Source organism: Mastacembelus armatus, chromosome 21, assembly GCF_900324485.2.
Source record: "Mastacembelus armatus chromosome 21, fMasArm1.2, whole genome shotgun sequence".
Taxonomy (NCBI): Eukaryota; Metazoa; Chordata; class Actinopteri; order Synbranchiformes; family Mastacembelidae; genus Mastacembelus; species Mastacembelus armatus.
The window spans coordinates 16,461,364-16,479,186 of NC_046653.1; the positions used below are offsets into that span (position 1 = coordinate 16,461,364).

The 17,823-nt window shown below is 38.7% G+C and overlaps 2 protein-coding genes across 7 annotated transcripts in view; both read right to left on the reverse strand.

Moving 5' to 3' along the window:
- The window catches only part of LOC113123404 (uncharacterized), a 30,604-nt gene that overhangs the window by 7,050 nt on the left and 5,731 nt on the right, over positions 1-17,823 (reverse strand). The window lies entirely within an intron of this gene.
- LOC113123403 (nectin-4-like) lies at positions 3,592-16,997 on the reverse strand. 3 transcript variants are annotated; one of them, XM_026295433.2, is made up of 8 exons: positions 16,740-16,995; positions 13,960-14,301; positions 13,577-13,876; positions 11,692-11,785; positions 10,547-10,704; positions 5,579-5,675; positions 5,413-5,505; positions 3,592-5,202 (listed from the first exon to the last, which is right to left on the reverse strand). In XM_026295433.2, exons 1-7 carry the CDS (start codon positions 16,933-16,935, stop codon positions 5,424-5,426), a joined length of 1,269 nt encoding a protein of 422 aa, XP_026151218.1. In that variant the 5' UTR covers positions 16,936-16,995; the 3' UTR covers positions 3,592-5,202; positions 5,413-5,423. The 3 variants fall into 3 exon arrangements, with proteins under 3 accessions (XP_026151218.1, XP_026151215.1, XP_026151216.1); XM_026295430.2 differs by lacking the exon at positions 5,413-5,505 and having other exon boundaries at positions 16,740-16,997; XM_026295431.2 differs by having other exon boundaries at positions 3,592-5,505.

The window sequence follows — 17,823 nt, forward strand, 5'->3', positions numbered from 1 at the left end:
CCCCTCCATGTTTTCCGAAGACCGTAAGTTATATGTTTTACGCTTTGGAGTATTTGATGATTCAAATATAATAATTATAGCAATGGATATCATTTTGAGCATTTATTTGTATGCTTTTTGTTTTAGAGCCATCAACATCAGTCCAAAAATGTGGCCTCCAGGGGTCCCAAATGTCTTCCTCTCCCTCCCACCAATGTAAATGCTTAATATAAACTGCACAAAAAATATTCTGACATGTTGGTAGCATTATCCCTGAAGAAGAGTAAGCAAGATGTATCTAAAGTCTTTCTCTTATTTATATAGCTATTCCGCTTCCAACGGCCCAACCTTTGTCCAGCTCCTTCTCCTCGTCCACTGGACCCACGACATTCACCGGTATGAAAAAATAAACATAACAGATGCATTACAGCCCATAATAGTTGTTGAGTTATCTAACTTATGCTTCTTTCTGTGAGTAGGTCACATCGCTCAGAAAAGAAGACAGGAGGCAAATGTCTGGCGGTGTGGCCGGTGCAGGAAGCCTGAACCTCCAGGAAGTTCAGAGGGATTGGTGTCGTGGGTCCAGTGTGACAACTGCCACAAATGGTTTCACACCATTTGTGTGGGCTGGGAGGAGGAGGAGCTGCAACAAGATTATTGGTGCTACTGGTGCCAGGACATTTACATTTTTTTTGTTGTTGTTCATTTTATTTATTTATTAATCTAAATAAATCATATTATCCGCATTTGCTCATCATGTCACTTGGTTTGTTAACACATTTTAATACAGTCCTTATATTTACAGCCACACTGCAAATATTGCTCTGCTACTTGTAATTGCTGTTTCTTGCCCCTCTCTAGTAAGTGTGTGATCATATAATCTTTATATTTTATATGTTATATAAATTATTTAAGAAGAGACTGAAATAAGAAAAAATTTAAAAGACCAAACAGCAAGTATGAGACAGGAAGATTAAAATCTGCACGCTTTCATTGCACAATCTGTAATTATCAGAGCATGCAATCTTATTTTGAAGGGCAGTAATTGCACCTGGATGTGTTGATAGTATTGTGTTAAACTCAGTCTGATGAGGAACAAGCTAATAACCCCCAAACAATCAGCAGGACAGAGTGGATGCAGCGAGCAGACGTGGGCGGTCACAATTGGACAATAGTTGCGCACTTTTCTCATCTCCGGTAATAACAAATGTTGACTAAATAAATAAAACTATATATGGTTAGAAAGGTAATGACCTATACTTTAATTATATGCTATTAACTCAGTTGGAAACTTTATTTGATCAAATATATTAGTATTTAAAGAAAAATTTTAATAGAATGTTAGCTAAAAAGCGATCCGAATTGGACACAGTTCCGCTATATAAGTTCACTCCGTCGGAGTCATCCACGATCCCGATCCTGATCCTGATCCACGATCCTGAATGTGAACGGTCTGAAATGACGACGCATTAATCTTCCATTCGCAACATGGAGCACGTCACAGTGGAGCCTGTTAGAGCGATGTTATTTATATTAGGTTTTAAATAGACCCTGTGATGGACTGGTGACCTGTCCAGGGTGTTCCCTTAAATCGTTTTTCCGGGAGGAGCCGGTGGTGGGTGAGATCACTCCTGGGTGGTTTCCCCTTTCATGCCATAACTTGTAGCAGACGGGACTATTGCTCTGGTGTCTTAGCACCCCGACCTCATTTCAGAAACGTACAACAACAAATCCACTGCCATGGTGATTTCTCCCCAACAAGACGATGACGGTCAATATGATCGATGGTCCGCCACCAAAATCCAAGACGAGAAAATGTGACGCCGCGTATCTTAGTCTTGGATTAACAGGGAATGTGGAAGCTGAAGGAAGATCATTTTGTACTTTGTGTTTTATTGCCAGTTATTTATTTAGGGGGCAAATGCAACCACAGGGGGCCACAATCCAGTGTCTTCCTGTGCCCGTCCCAAGTCCTTGTAAATGGAGACGGTTGTGTCAGGAAGGGCATCCGACGTAAAATCTAAGCCAGATCAAACATGCGAATCATAAATATGACTTCAAGAATGAAAGGAAAGGTGGTAATGTTGTCTGGTTTAGAGACAGTGGCACTAGACAAAGACAGGAGGCAGAGCTGGAGGTAGCAGAGCTGAAGATGTTGAGGTTCTCTCTGGGAGTGATGAGGATGAATAGGATCAGGAATGAGGACATCAGAGGGACAGCTCATGTTAGATGTTTTGGAGAAAAAGCCAGGGAAGCCAGATTGAGATGGTTTGGACATGTTCAGAGGAGGGACAGTGAATACATTGGTAAAAGGATGCTGAGGTTAGAGCTGCCAGGAAGGAGGCCTAGAGGAAGACCAAAGAGGAGGTTCTTGGATGTAGTGAAGGAGGACATGAGGATAGTTGGTGTGGGTGAGGAGGATACAGAGGATAGGGTTAAATGGAGGCAGATGATTCACTGTGGCGACCCCTGAAGGGAGCAGCCGAAAGGAGAAGAAGAGTTTTGATTGTTTATTGTTCTGGGACAAGTAGAAGTTTTGCAATTAAAGTATTTGGTGACTAAGGGCAGGGTCAGAGTCCTCAGGTGAGAAAGTCAGAAAACAAGTTTACATTTTCATTTCTGGATGAATGATACGGATGACTACACACACACACACACACAGACACACACACACAATTACACCCAGAGGGACGTTTCCAAGCTCCCCAGGAGTGTCTGTGTGTGTGTGTATGTGTGTGTGTGTGTGTGTGTGCGTGCAAAGGCATTCAGATTATGATTAAAATCCATCCATCCATCCATCTTCTATACCCGCTTTTTCCTGGTTCAGGGTCACGGGGATCTGCTGGAGCCTATCCCAGCTCTCTCTCGGGTGGAAGGCAGGGGTACACCCTGGACAGGTATGATTAAAATCAAAACAGGAATTCATTCATATTTATAATCTAACATTAGAATATACAATAATGTCAAATGTGCCGTTCAGGCTTTTAAACTTAGACTTAAATTCTTTATCTTGCTGTGAAGTGACATGACTATGAAACGTTACCACCATCTGCTGGCTACTTAACACACCTACATACATATATCACAGCACAGAGGAGTTCAGCCGTGGCAAACACGTTTGCGTTTGTATTTGAAATAAAAAATAATATACGTTTGGATGAACTGAGCATGCCTGTCAAAAACACATATCTGACCTCTAATGACAATGTCACAAGAAGAAATGATTTTGACTAAAAAGAGACATGGTCACATGTGATATTGTGAAAATGCTGCGTATGCCAGTCCCAAAGTACAAAGGTGGGAGAGATGTATCCAAACAGACCCATAGCTCTAATTAAAGCAAAAGGTGGTTATACCAAGTATTAACACAGGAGTGTTGCTTTAATGTGTGGCGTGTGTATGTTTGTGTGTGTGAGAGTCTCGTGGTCAGAGGAGTGACATCTCTACATTAGAAAAATGAAACTGCTTTCATTCCCATGGATTTAACTCTTCAAGCACACACAGTATCCTAAATGTAGCTAAATACAGAATCATGAGATGTAAGATGCTAGCAGGAAGGCTGTGTGTGTGTGTGTGTGTGTAAATGGTTAAAACAACAACAGACCACAAGACTGATGTCAAAAGGATTTTATAAGATTATCACAAAGAACAGCTGGAACTGTGAAAAAAAAACAAAACACGGTAGAAGCATTTTTGGTCATGTAATCATTCAGCTGATAGTACCAGTACAATAGTGTGATCTTAAAGTATTAGAGGAAAACGGCTTTAAACACATTATGTTCTGTGGATCATCAGAGCTTATATTTAAATAAATAATTTAAAAATATTTAAGACAAACTGCTAATTAAAACGAGCCAGAAGCTTGGCAAAGAAACATTCAGCTGTAGCAAAACAGTGACAGTGGTTTCAGCATGATATTATATAGAGGACAATTCAATGGACAACACAGAAAGACCTACAATTAAATAAAACAGAGTGTAGGATGAAATCTGAGAATATATGGACAATAAGTGTATCTGACAAATATTCTTATCATGTCCTGTTATATCTGCACTGTATTTTATTTCCCAGGTCAAACTACAGTGGCTGCTCCAACTGACCTGTCAGGCAGATTCACCACAGAGTCAGGACCTCTCAGTTTGTCCAGCCACCATCATATAATTCTACACTTCTTAGACACCACTCTGAATGACATGACCTATCTTACCAACTAAAGAAATGTACATGGAATAAAACTCAAAATAAATCACACTGACACCATCTGTATTTGGTGTTGTCCTGAACTTTCACCCTTTCTGTTTTTATATCATTAATCCCTTTTCCTATTCCATTAGTCCCTTTATTCATTATCCATGCTGAGTTTTTATAAACCACCTTTGTGACTTTTGCATGGGCCGTGTTTCTAAGGGTCCTTACAGAAACGTGCTAAAATGTAAGTTGAAGTAAGATTTTCAGTTTGTTGTTTAAACATTCTCCCTGCACAGTTCATGAATTATCTGCTGTTAACCCAGCAGTGTTTCTGTATTTGCAGCTATTTGTGTCGTCTATTTGCATGGACTTTTAAAAGTTCCTGTGTCAAACTCACAGTATACATAACTAGTAAATAACAAGGTGAAAGGAAGAAATCTCATTGCCTCGCTGCATGTGTTCTCTGATGTGCAGTAACTGGATTACTACAGTGTATGTAAAGATGTCAGAGCAACCTGGTGTCTTGTGATTGTGTAAATGTGCTGCATAGTCATGTGCTACAATCAATATTGAATGTTAACCATGAAAACAAAACATTCAGAACGCTTATCTCTTTTGGTTATAGCTGCCTGGATATAGAGCAAACACAGCATGTTCAGGCCACATCCTGCCGCAGGCACTGAAGGAGAAAGGTATTCAACCAAACTTCCCCTTTCAGTAATAATATTAAACACTTTCATTATTGCAGGAAAGTTCTCCTTATAGTTAGCAATCCAGATCCACATTTACTCTTTTGATGTAAACGGAAGCATTTGACAGATTTGTAGCACCCAGTAGATACCAGCAAATACTAGTGTGATCATAAGCCAACCTAAGTATAAACACTCCAAAGTTAAAATAAAAACTAGACAATATACAACATCTTACTTCTTGCATGTCATGTGTTCACTAACCATCTGAGTCAGGAAGGACTGGAGCCTGTAAATGATAGTGCAGCTGCTGATTATCTTGTGCCCATGAATGTCACACTGGTCCCTAAGACAGAAGATTCAAAGTAACTGATTGAAATGACACGAACCACATGAATCTGCAAAATGTTGCAGGTTAAAAAAAAAGAAGAAAAAAAAATGTAAGAAGAAACATAATAAATTTACCTGATAGTCTAAACTCTCATTTTTAAATTTCAATAAATATTGAACCAGTTAAAATATTAAACAACTTTTCTTCTTCCTCTTTATATTTTACATGTATTTCTCTCAGATATCCTCTTCTTCTGCACTCTGAACATCTTCAAAAATTTGGATTCTTTGCCTCTCCTCATGTGTGCCCTCTTCTTCCCTGGATAATGAACCATTAATTAATATACATCCAAAAACCTAGATATAATATGCAGTACTGCTGTATTTGGTACCTTGGTCCTTTCTTATGAAGGCACCACACAGCTGCTGCAGCACCAGTGACAGTGCATAGCAAATTGCCAAATATCATCCAATAAACAGTGCAGGTTCCTGTAAGAGACAGAACACAAGAACACATTTAAATACGAATTATTAACAATGCCAGTTTCTCCAGCTAAATCTAACACACAGCCTCATTAAAGTTAATGCTGTTGTTTCTACTCATCATTTGGCTGTTCTGGTGAGGGAAAAAGCCCTGGCTTAAGTTATGACAGCTCACCTTGTTACTGTGTTCATGGCTGGCTTAAGGGACACAAAGGTTCAGCGGATACTCGGCTTTAATGCACTAATTGATCAATCTACAGTTTCAGTATGGACTGATTGTGCTTCTATGCTTTACTGTTGTTTAATGTGCAAGATTTTGTAGTTTCTTTTCACTTAACACCTACTAATTTATCAAATCACTGAAATTAAACTAAATATTTAATATTTAAGACAAAGTTTCATTTACTAATGGTCCCTTTTCATGGCAGACATTTGACTTGTCATGGCAAGAAAAGCAAAAGTGAAAAAAGCTTAAATACCAATTACTCAGTTCTGTCAAAGGCTGCAGTAGTCCATGTCAGAGAGCATATGCATGTTATCAGGACCTTGAAACTGGCTCATATAAAAGGAATGCACTTTTTCTAAAGAGCCTTTCCCATGACCTGCCAAAATAGATACTGTAAAGAAGTCTCTGAACTTTACATTTAGTTGACTGCATTCAAATACTGGACCATGATGCTCACATCTTGCTAAATTGTTTACTGACAAATGTTTTCATCCTGGCAGGCATGATGTTATTATTACCAGGACAGTGCAGGTTCCATATAAATCAAACAAATCAGAAGTTAACAGAAGAGGAGTTATTCATAAAAACTTAATAAAAATTAAGACCACTCCTCTTATTGAACAGAAAAACAGAACTGTCAAATGTGGATTATTAAATATTAGGTCCCTTTCTTCTAAATCTCTGTTAGTAAATGATTTGATAACTGATCACCAAATTGACCTACTTTATCTTACTGAAACCTGGTTACAGCAGGATGAATATGTCAGTCTGAATGAATCAACCCCCCTCAGTCATAAAAATTATCATGTTCCTCGAAGCACAGGTCGAGGTGGAGGAGTAGCTGCAATCTTCCAGTCAAACTTATTATTAAACTTTCATCCTCAGAACAGTTATAACTCATTTGAGAGCCTCACTCTTAGTCTCTCACATACAAACTGGAAAACACAAAAACCAGTTCTACTAGTCATTGTGTACCGTCCACCTGTCCCTTACTCAGAGTTTTTAACTGAATTCCCTGACTTCCTGTCTGATTTAGTGCTTAGATCAGATAAAGTCATTATAGTGGGAGATTTTAACATTCATGTAGATGTTGAAAATAACAGCCTCAGCATTGCATTTAATTCTATATTAGATTCAATTGGTTTCATTCAAAACGTTAATAAACCCACCCACTGTTTTAATCACACCCTTGATCTTGTTCTGACCTATGGCATCGAAATTGAACATCTAATAATTTTCCCCCCAAATCCTGTTTTGTCAGATCATTCTTTAATAACTTTCGAATTTAAAATGATGGATCATGCAGCGTCTGGAAGAAAATTCCACTACAGCAGATGTTTATCTGACAACGCTGTTAATAAATTTAAGAAAATGATTCCATCTTTATTTACATCTATGCCAAGTATAAACATAATGGAGGGCAGCTGCCTTAATCCTACTCCCTACCAAATTGATCATGTTGTTGACAGCGCTGTAACCTCACTGCGTGAAACGCTTGATTCTGTAGCCCCTCTGAAAAAGAAGTTAGTGATTCAGAGAAGACTAGCCCCATGGTATAATTTACATGTTCGTACCTTAAAGCAGGCATCACGAAGGCTGGAAAGGAAGTGGCGTTCCACAAACTTAGAGGAAATTTTTCTAGCCTGGAAAAACAGTCTACTAACATATAAAAAAGCTCTCCGTAAAGCCAGAACTGCATACTATTCATCACTAATAGAGGAAAATAAGAACAATCCCAGGTTTCTTTTCAGCACTGTAGCCAGGCTGACAAAAAGTCACAGCTCCGTTGAGCCCAGTGTTCCCTTAGCTCTCAGCAGTGATGAATTTATGAGTTTCTTTACAAATAAAATCACAACTATTAGAGATAAAATTCAGCAGATGCTTCCTATACCTGCAATAAATGAATCTTTTACTACAGTAGCTCTTGAATCATCTTTAGGACCTCAGTTATGTTTAGACTGCTTCTCTCCTATAGATCTCTCTGAATTTACATCAGTAGTTGCTTCATCGAAATCATCAACGTGTCTCTTGGACCCCATCCCGACTAGACTGCTTAAAGGCACCCTGCCATTAATGAACTCATCTTTATTGGACTTGGTAAATTTATCTCTAGTATCAGGCTACGTACCACAGGCCTTTAAGACTGCAGTAATCAAACCTTTACTCAAAAAGCCTAGTCTTGATCCAGGTGTCTTGGCTAATTATAGACCAATATCCAACCTGCCATTTATTTCTAAAATCCTAGAAAAAGCTGTTGCTAAGCAGCTATCAGACCACTTACACAGGAATGAACTATTTGAAGATTTCCAATCAGGATTTAGAGCACATCATAGTACAGAAACAGCACTGTTGAAAGTTACCAACGATCTTCTCTTAGCCTCAGATAATGGACTTGTTTCGATACTTGTCCTCCTAGACCTTAGTGCAGCATTCGACACCATTGACCACAACATCTTATTACAGAGACTGGAGCATGTGATTGGTATCAGAGGAACAGCGTTAAAGTGGTTCCAATCCTATTTATCGGACAGATTCCAGTTTGTTCATGTCCATGATGAACCTTCCACACGAACAAAAGTTAGTTATGGAGTTCCACAAGGTTCTGTGCTAGGACCGATTCTGTTCACCCTGTACATGCTTCCTTTAGGATATATCATTAGGAAGCACTCTATTAATTACCACTGCTATGCGGATGACACTCAGTTATATCAATCTATTAAACCTGTTAACACAAACCAGTTAACCAGACTTCAAGCCTGTCTAACTGACATAAAGGCTTGGATGACCAGTAACCGTTTACTTTTAAACTCGGAGAAAACAGAAGTCATTATATTTGGGCCTAAAAATCTCAGAAATAACTTTTCTAAAATTATAGCTACTCTAGATGGCATAGCCCTGGCCTCCAGCACTACTGTAAAAAACCTTGGAGTTATTTTTGACCAGGACATGTCCTTTAACTCACACATAAAACAAATTTCTAGAACTGCATTCTTTCACCTGCGCAACATTTCCAAAATTAGGAACATCCTGTCTCAAAATGATGCAGAAAAACTAGTCCATGCGTTTGTTTCCTCAAGGCTAGATTACTGTAACTCATTACTATCTGGATGTCCTAATATCTTAATAAAAAGCCTCCAATTAATCCAGAATGCCGCAGCCAGAGTCCTGACAGGAACTAGCAGGAGAGATCATATTTCTCCTATATTGGCTTCTCTTCATTGGCTCCCTGTAAAATATAGAATAGAATTTAAAATCCTTCTTCTCACATACAAATCCCTTCATAATCAAGCTCCTTCATACCTTAAAGACCTCATAGTACCATATTATCCCAATAGACCACTTCGCTCTCAGAGTGCAGGCCTACTTGTGGTTCCCAGAGTTCTCAAAAGCAGAATGGGAGGCAGAGCCTTTAGCTATCAAGCTCCTCTCCTGTGGAACCAGCTCTCAGCCTGGGTTCAGGAGGCAGACACTCTCTGTACTTTTAAGGCTAGACTTAAAACCTTCCTCTTTGACAAAGCATATAGTTAGGGCTGGCTTCAGGCAACCCTGAACCATCCCTTAGTTAGTTATGCTGCTATAGGCCTAGACTGCCCAAGGACCATTGGTGCACTGAGCTCCCCTACCCTACCCGCCCCCCCCTCCCCCTTCTCTCCGACCTCATGTATATTCCACCATTGAATGTTACTAACCTTGTGCTCTCTCTCTCCCCTAGTTTGTGCTCTCTCCCTCCCTCTCTCTCTCTCTCTCTCTCTCTGTACCTTCTGCAGGTGTCCCTGGTCCTGGAGCTGTTTATCGCTGATGTGCAGTTACTGGCCCCACCAACTTGCAGTGTCTATTTGTTGTTTATTGTTGCTGTTCTTTTCTCTCTGCTCTATCCACTCACCCCAACCGGTCGAGGCAGATGGCCGCCCAAACTGAGCCCGGTTCTGCTGGAGGTTTTTTTCTTCCGTTAAAGGGAGTTTTTTCCTCTCCACTGTCGCCAAGTGCTTGCTCATAAGGGAATTGTTGGGTTTTTAGTTTTAGTTTTTGTAAAGTGCCTTGAGATGATTTGTATTGTGATTTGGCGCTATACAAATAAATAAATTGAAATTGAATTGAATTGACAGTGAACATATCACAAGCCAGGACGTGCAAGATTTATGCTTGAAGTAGCTGTATTCATAGACTTGAATGATTTTGCACATAGAGGAGTAAGTCAAACATTTATTTCCTCTCAGATGTCTGGGCTGTGCTGGCATCAGGCTGAAGCAAATCTTTGGCCAACACCATTCAATGCTTGTACCAAATGGGAACCATATTTCTCCAGTGTTTTCTGAGTCTGTCCCGGAGTCTGTCCCGGATTGTCTTTCCAGTTGGACATGGCTAAAATACACAAATATATAAAATTCATAAGATGTGTCTGGGAGATATCCCGATCAAATCCATGGCACAATACTCCTGCAGGCTTGGTTTCCAAGCTTCTTATTCCTTAGAGATGTGTCCCTATTACTTGGTACAGAAATTAATTTAAGCTTTTTAGAAAATAATAAATAGAAAATTGAACAACAAAAATATTAACATTTGTAATAGAACAAAGTCGCAAGCAAACAAAACAAAAAAAAAACAAAACAAAAAAAAAATTGACAAAGCCAACAACCAAATCAAATCTGACCTTCTGAAGTCACATGCAAATAGAGTTGACCATGTTTCCTTCCATATGGGTTTGATGCATCACACTGGTAAAGTCCATTCAGGTCAGAGGTGAAGTTCAGTAACTGGATCATAGCCCCCTCTACTCTGACACTAGACTGAGGCAGCGACTGAGCAGATCTGGAACAGACAAACAAAACTCAGCATGAAATATGCAGCCAAATACATAGATCCATCCATCCATAGAGCAGAATTTAAAATATTACTTCTTACTTACTGTCTTTGACCTTATTAACATGTTATATCACTTAAAGATAACAAATGCCTAGCATGCCTAAAGCTTGCTAAATAGCATGTTATATCCCAAAGGTTTAAACAGCATATTAAGTGTAAAACTGGGCAAATAATAAATAAAATCAAAACAAAAAAATTCCAGTTTTCATTCTGAGCTAATCTATCAAGCTGCTTGATGCAGCTTTATATTTAATTCAGTGACATGAGATATCCATATGTGAATAGAAACAAAGTTACTGGGAATAAAACTTACTTCCAGCAGGTTTTTCACATTAAAAGTTTTCCAGCCTTTAACATTAGGCTTTAAATTAAAAAAACTGTAGAAAGTGTTGACTTTAACTGACATGTGGGTTAACCTCTGTTGGAAAAAACCTAAAAGATACCAGATCCTCAGATACCAGGAAGTAACCTGGTGTTTCTACTAATGAAAAGAAACTAAGAGCATTATATGGGTGAGTATAACAGGACTGTGTACTGATGGAAATGTAATTGTACTGACTGAGAAAATCTTTTGTTTTATTTTGAAAAAAAATAGTTTGTTTGCTAATGCTGGCAGCATCTGCTGACATGAACCTTTCAACCTTTCAGCATGCGTCACTTGTTTTATGCCTCTATTGAAAGTAATTTATAAGCAATAATTACAGATTTTCTGTCAGACCTTGTCATCAGAGTAACAAAGTAAATGGTTCATTTAAAATATATTAATCTAAATTAAACTTCAGGAATACATTTCAAACTTATTTATATTCACTTGGTAAATGGTGCAACTCTTTCACTATTGTACAAAGCCTGTGAGAATCATAAACCAAACAATGCTTACAGGTAAACTGATATGAAGATTGTTACTTGTTAAGTTCATTTGAATTACTGTACCTGCTCCAGGTAAAGTTTGCCTCTGGGTTGGCTTCAGACACACACTCAAATGTGTCTTTGGATCTCTCAAGAAAGTTCACTTCTGTGGGTGAAACTATAAGAGACAGGAGGAGAGAATGAGCAGCATTATTCCCTTAGCTGAGAAATACTAACGATATCAAAAAACAAAACAAAAACTACAACAACAAACACCAAAGATCCGATCCCATCTGTTCTGATGCAGGGTTATCTTACTTAACAAGTTCATGTTCAAGTCATTTTGGATTAGAAAACTTTAAAAACATTTTTGTTTCAGTCGTGTCCTGATGCTGCTCAGTAATGGACATTACAGAGATCTTAATTTTTACTCACGATCTTGTTAAATAATGACAAACTGATCAGATCCTGCTTTAGTAGAAATGACACATTTGGTTGCTTTCAGAGAGAAATGCATCAAACATTCATCGATTTAAAAATAGATTTTAAAGCCTGAATTCACAAAATTCAGAAATATCTACAACTCACAAAGACCTCAAACATTGGTACCTGGGTGCTTTTTTATGACAGTACCACACAGCTGCAGTGACAGTTCAAAACTATCTCAGCTCAGAGTCCACCTATGAATTAGCTGCATTCTACTTTATCATTCCTGTTTAGTAAATACTGAAAATATTTTAAGAAGAGTCAACAGCTGCCTGATCACATTGATCATAAGTGGAATCACCAAGTATTACAGTGAACACCCATACTCACAGAGTAGCATGCAGATATTTACACACATTTTCATGAGCATACAGCCCATGTCCATGCACTTTTGTGCTGGTTGAAATATTTTCTGTTTTAATCAGATGCATATGTGTCTTCTGTTCTCCACTGACGAAGAGAGTGACCTTTGACATCCATCCAGACTGGTCACAGAGCTCTTTGTCTTTTGTGCAGATACAATCATGCTGCATACAGTACCTCCTCCGCAAACTATAAATGCTTGTATTGTTCAATCTTATTTTCTCCGGGAACAGGGGCTGCTTTTTCACAGCATTGACACAGCACATGACTCAAGTTCATGTTACACATCACCAAGATATATCAACAACAAAAAAACTGGGTGTAGCTCTCATTTCCTACAGACAATGATATCAGCTGCAGAAATTTGAAGAGCATACAGACAACTGTAAAACCACTCCTCATCTTGCTGCAGTGATGTAAACTGTACTGCAAAACATCATTGCAAGAAATGCAAGAACTTAAATTTTCAACTCTTAAAGATCCTATAGACAAATAGTAAGCATGCAGTGTTGATCTGAAATATTTTAGTTGGTTGTGCCTTTTCCCAGGACTGTGCAAAGACTGTAGCTGTGTCTATACTTATGCTCTGCTGTTTTATCTATTTTAAATTCTGTGTCCACAATAAAGTGGTGTCTATGGCAGGTAAAGTATTTTCAGCAATCCCACAATGGCCTGATATTCATTTCATTACAGTTGTTTGATTCTATACCAGTCACTGATTGTTTTTACAGCCTCTTTCAGATGTGTAATGTAACATAATGTAATTAATATGCCAGACTTGTGTCTCAATAGAGATTCTTATTCTGCCATCTAAATTCAGAAGTGAGGTAACTCAACTTTCATGTTTGCATAAATTCTGTTTGTGCACTTTGACATCAAATAGGAACCAGAGTTCACACATGCTGCTTGGCCTCCTGTTAAAGTAAATGCCTGAATATCTAATCAGCCAAAACGATCTAACAGGCCTTTAATATAGTTCATCATTATGCAAACCATCTTTTTTAAAAACCTTCTTTTTTTTCAAAGACTTAACGAAATTAATTAATTAATTAAACTAAACAAGGCAAATACGACACAATACAAATGAAAAAGTGATGTCAGGGAATATTTGTATACTCACAGTAAACCTGTATGATGAAGGTCAGGGTTTCCTGTTTCGACAGAGCAGGACTGGTGACAACACACTGGACTGTATGATTGATTTCTCTGGTAGGGACTCCGATGAGCAAACTGACTGTTGTGGTCGTACCATCGGCCTCTTCGGTGGAGTTTGTCTGCACCTTCACTTTTTCTGTCACAGCATCAGTGACCCACTTTATCTCTGCAGGAGGCTTGGACCCAGCAGCCGTGCATGTAGCGAGGGAAACCTCTTCGTTACCCAAGATGGGCTGATTATCTGTCACACTAATGACTGGAGGCACTAGGAAGGTTACCATACATAAAAACAGTTAACAAGGTAAACAAGACACTGTTTCTGTTAATATACACTGTATGTCATCATACCAAGCACGTTTAGATGCATCTCTGTCTTGTGATTTCCGCTGGGGAACAAAGTGAAGATACACCTGTAGATGCCTTCATCCAGCAAAGTGACATTAGATAACTGGAGAGATCCATTTTTGTCCTCAATGCTCCCAATAAATTTAAATTGATTATCCGCTCCATTAAAGAACTCTGCTGAACCATCTTGCTGGATTGTAAATAACCTGTTATCTTGATGTTTTCCTCTGGTGTCTCTCTGCCATGAAATCATATCGATGGTCTCTGTGGTGTCAGTAAGTTTGCAGGGTAAGATAACAGTGTCTCCTTGTACCACGGTCACATTTCCTCCAATCACCCGGAGAACTGTAAGGTGCATAAAATCTCATCAGGGGATCAGATCACAACCCAGTAGACACAGGCACAATCAAAACTGTGAAATAACTTTATTGGCAGAAAAAAAACCCAATTTATTTCAGAAGCATTTGTGTTACATTTCTTAAATTTCTCCCTTTAGTCTCATGGCATTGAATAAATTAAATGTACTGACAACATAAAAGAAATTATCTGTGGCAGCAACAGGGCTCATAAGAGCCTGACCACTGTGAACTACTACAACTCTGTTTGATAACGGAATTGATTGATTAGAACTAGTAATGAAAAGCTGCTAAAAAAAAAAAAACTGTGTGTGTATGCAATTTGAACAAGTAGTTTTTTTTTCTGCTGCTCTATGCTACTACGTTGACAGGGCAGCTGACAACTGGAGAAAGACCAAGTGATAGCCTGGAATGAGAGCTGTCTGGAGGGAACAGACTCTGTCTGAGCAGCCTACATGCAATAGGTTGCACCTCTCACGTCATATGGCAACGAAAGAGAATAGCCCGAGTGTCAGTGAGAGCATGGGTGGAAGATGACTCATAAGCACAAGGGACACAAGAGAGCATACCCCAAAAGTCAGCAAAAGCATGGGTGGAGGATGACCCCAGGGCAAGAGCATCCGGTTAACTAATTTGGAAAGAATTTGGCAATGAGTGGGGAGAATAATCAAATACAAACGACTGACTGGGTAGAAGAAACACATTTGTAGCTATGCGACTGTGCAATATGGTAAAATCCAACAAAGGCCTTATAATACATCAAAGGAAAAAAAATGGTGCTTAGAGACAGGTGAAGTAGGCAGTGGCCAGGGACCTCACATTGAGCTGTACTTCTGTCACTCAAGTCAGTCGAGTAAAATCCAGCAAGAGGCTCATAACCACAGTGTGCAGGATATCAGTAATCTCAGCAATCTCTAAGGCAAACTTGGATTTACTAGACTAGTCTGTCCAAGCATGTTGGGGGAGCAGGCAAAGAGGGTGTGGGTCTGGGACAATGGAACACTGTGATCCCACACACCCCTCACACACTCTTCAGCCTTCTGCCATCCTGCCATCCGGAAAGATGTGCCGAAGCATTCGGACCCACACAACCAGACTGTTAAACAGTTTCTCCCCTCAGGCAATCAGGCATCTCAACAGTGAACTGAGCTGAACTGGACACACACACACGCACACACAGACACACAGACACACACACACACAACCAAGATCTGATCCCAGGGGAGAACTGAACTGTGCCGGATACATACACACACGCACAAAAAAAAACAAACAAAAAAAAAAAACACACATGCCACTTTACATTTATATTTATATTAATCCTGTTTACATGTGTCACTTTAATATCTGCAGTCACTGTACATACTGTTCTTTGCACATTGTCTTACCATGATTGTGGCACATTTACTGCTCTTTGCACAAAGTCGGCCTATATGTTGTCTGCACTGTCTTTCCTTGTCTTCCTGTGCACTTCTGTTGTATGTTCAGTTCTTAAAAATGCACCTTTAGTATAGTTTAATTTTTTTAATTTCTTAGTTTAATCTTTTTTTTTTTTTTAATTATAATTTAGTTTGTGTCATAGCTCTGTGTTTGTCTGCGTCACTGCACGTTGTGTTCTGTGTAGCACCTCTGGTCTAGGAGGAACTTTGCTTTGCTTCACTGTGTACTACGTCTGCTATATATGGTTGAAGTGACAATAAAGCTTCTTTGACTTTGATTTTTCTTGGTGTTGTGGGCCCAAATAAAATGAAACACCATTATTGAGACCGCACCCAGCTGATCAGCCTGCAGACTTGCTTGCACTGTCACAGCCACACAGAGCTCTGTTGGAGTTGGGTATTTATAGAATCACTGTATCTCATCGCTCCTTAGATTGAGCATCATATAGTTTAGTAACTAAATCTTTACTGATCACAAACAGCATTTTTTGTAATTATTTTACCAGGCCAACAGTTTGGTGCCTTTTATTTGGTCTTAAGAAAATAATCATTATTGTTTAGACAAATGAGTTTGATAATGGCATGAAAAAACACTAAAGCATCGATATTAACTGCAAAAAAGGTCTTATATTATGACATTCAATCCTGAGGACTCACCTGAACTTTTAAAATTCATCAGCAGCATTATCTAGTCATAAAATGAGAAAATTAATAAATATTCGGGAGAATACTTAGCACAACTAGTTGACTGTATACCTGTTTGTCAACTCTAAAAACCGACATCCAAATCTGAGTTCACAGCTGCAAACACTTCAAATACGAGGCGAGGTTGCAGCAGAAAGTGGAGAAAACTCAAGTAACAAGCTCACACATACTCTTATTTTGAAAAGACTCCTGCCAGAAGGTCAAAGGCCATTACCGAGATATTCAATTCAATTAATTCAACAAACTAAAGAAAGTTTGACAAAATCGCTCCTCGTCCACCTACCGTCTGTTTCACATCGGCTGAATCCCAGAGCGATCACTGCAGTCTGGATCAGTGGAAAATTATGTAGTGATGATGGGCCGTAAAAAGAGACGATAAGAGACATAAACAAAAGATACATCGTCATCTTCACGACCGTCGGGGTCATCCAGGATCCAGGATGGAAAGTACCAGAAAATGAATCCTCCATCCACAACATGAACCACGTCTAGGATGAAATGTTACAGTGAATCTTTTGTTCTTATACAATATAGAGCAGCAACACTGATCACAGCACCAGCTCCTTTTCTTCATTTATTCTCCACTGCCACCAACTGGATTGGAGGGTGGATTGGGACATAATTCCTGCTCATTTTAATAATATTAATTAATTAATTAATTCAACAAAAAAAAAAAAGCAAACAAATTTATATTCAGTACATCAAGTTGTTTCACTTAACTACACCTGACCCACTCTCCAGAACCACCTGCTGGACAGTTAGCAAGTAGATGTTTTGCAATTACAAAACAAAAAGAAACCAGTAACAATAATCAAACAAAAGCCTTTCTCTACCACAATGAATTAATTTTATTAGATATTGCATATTTTACATGCATCTAATGGTCACATAGACACCTCAGTAAGCTGCCTTCAAAATATCAAACATGCAACATTGCCTTGTGGTATTTCTCCTATTACACAACTATTTATTAACCTTTTAATCTCTGTGTCAGAAAATTCTTTAAGCTTGAATCATTTCATTATTAAACATCATCAAACTTGTACTTCCTGTCCCTGTGTGTCCATAGGTCTTGTTTCATATTCAGCTCTGAACTTTATGCTTGTCAGCTCAGTAAAGGCCATGAAGTGAATTCACCATCTTAAAACTGATTTACTTGTGATTTATCCTGTATACTGCACAACTGTGGGGCTGAATAGGTGCCACCTGTAGGAATAGAAAGCAGAGAAGGAACTTCAGATAAAAAAAACATGTTAAAAATAGAATAGAAGTAATAGTAGATATTGCTAAACATGATGTGATACAAAATTATGGTTATTGTGGACCTTTTCTCTGAACTGAACGTGATACTCAGTGTAACTCAGGGT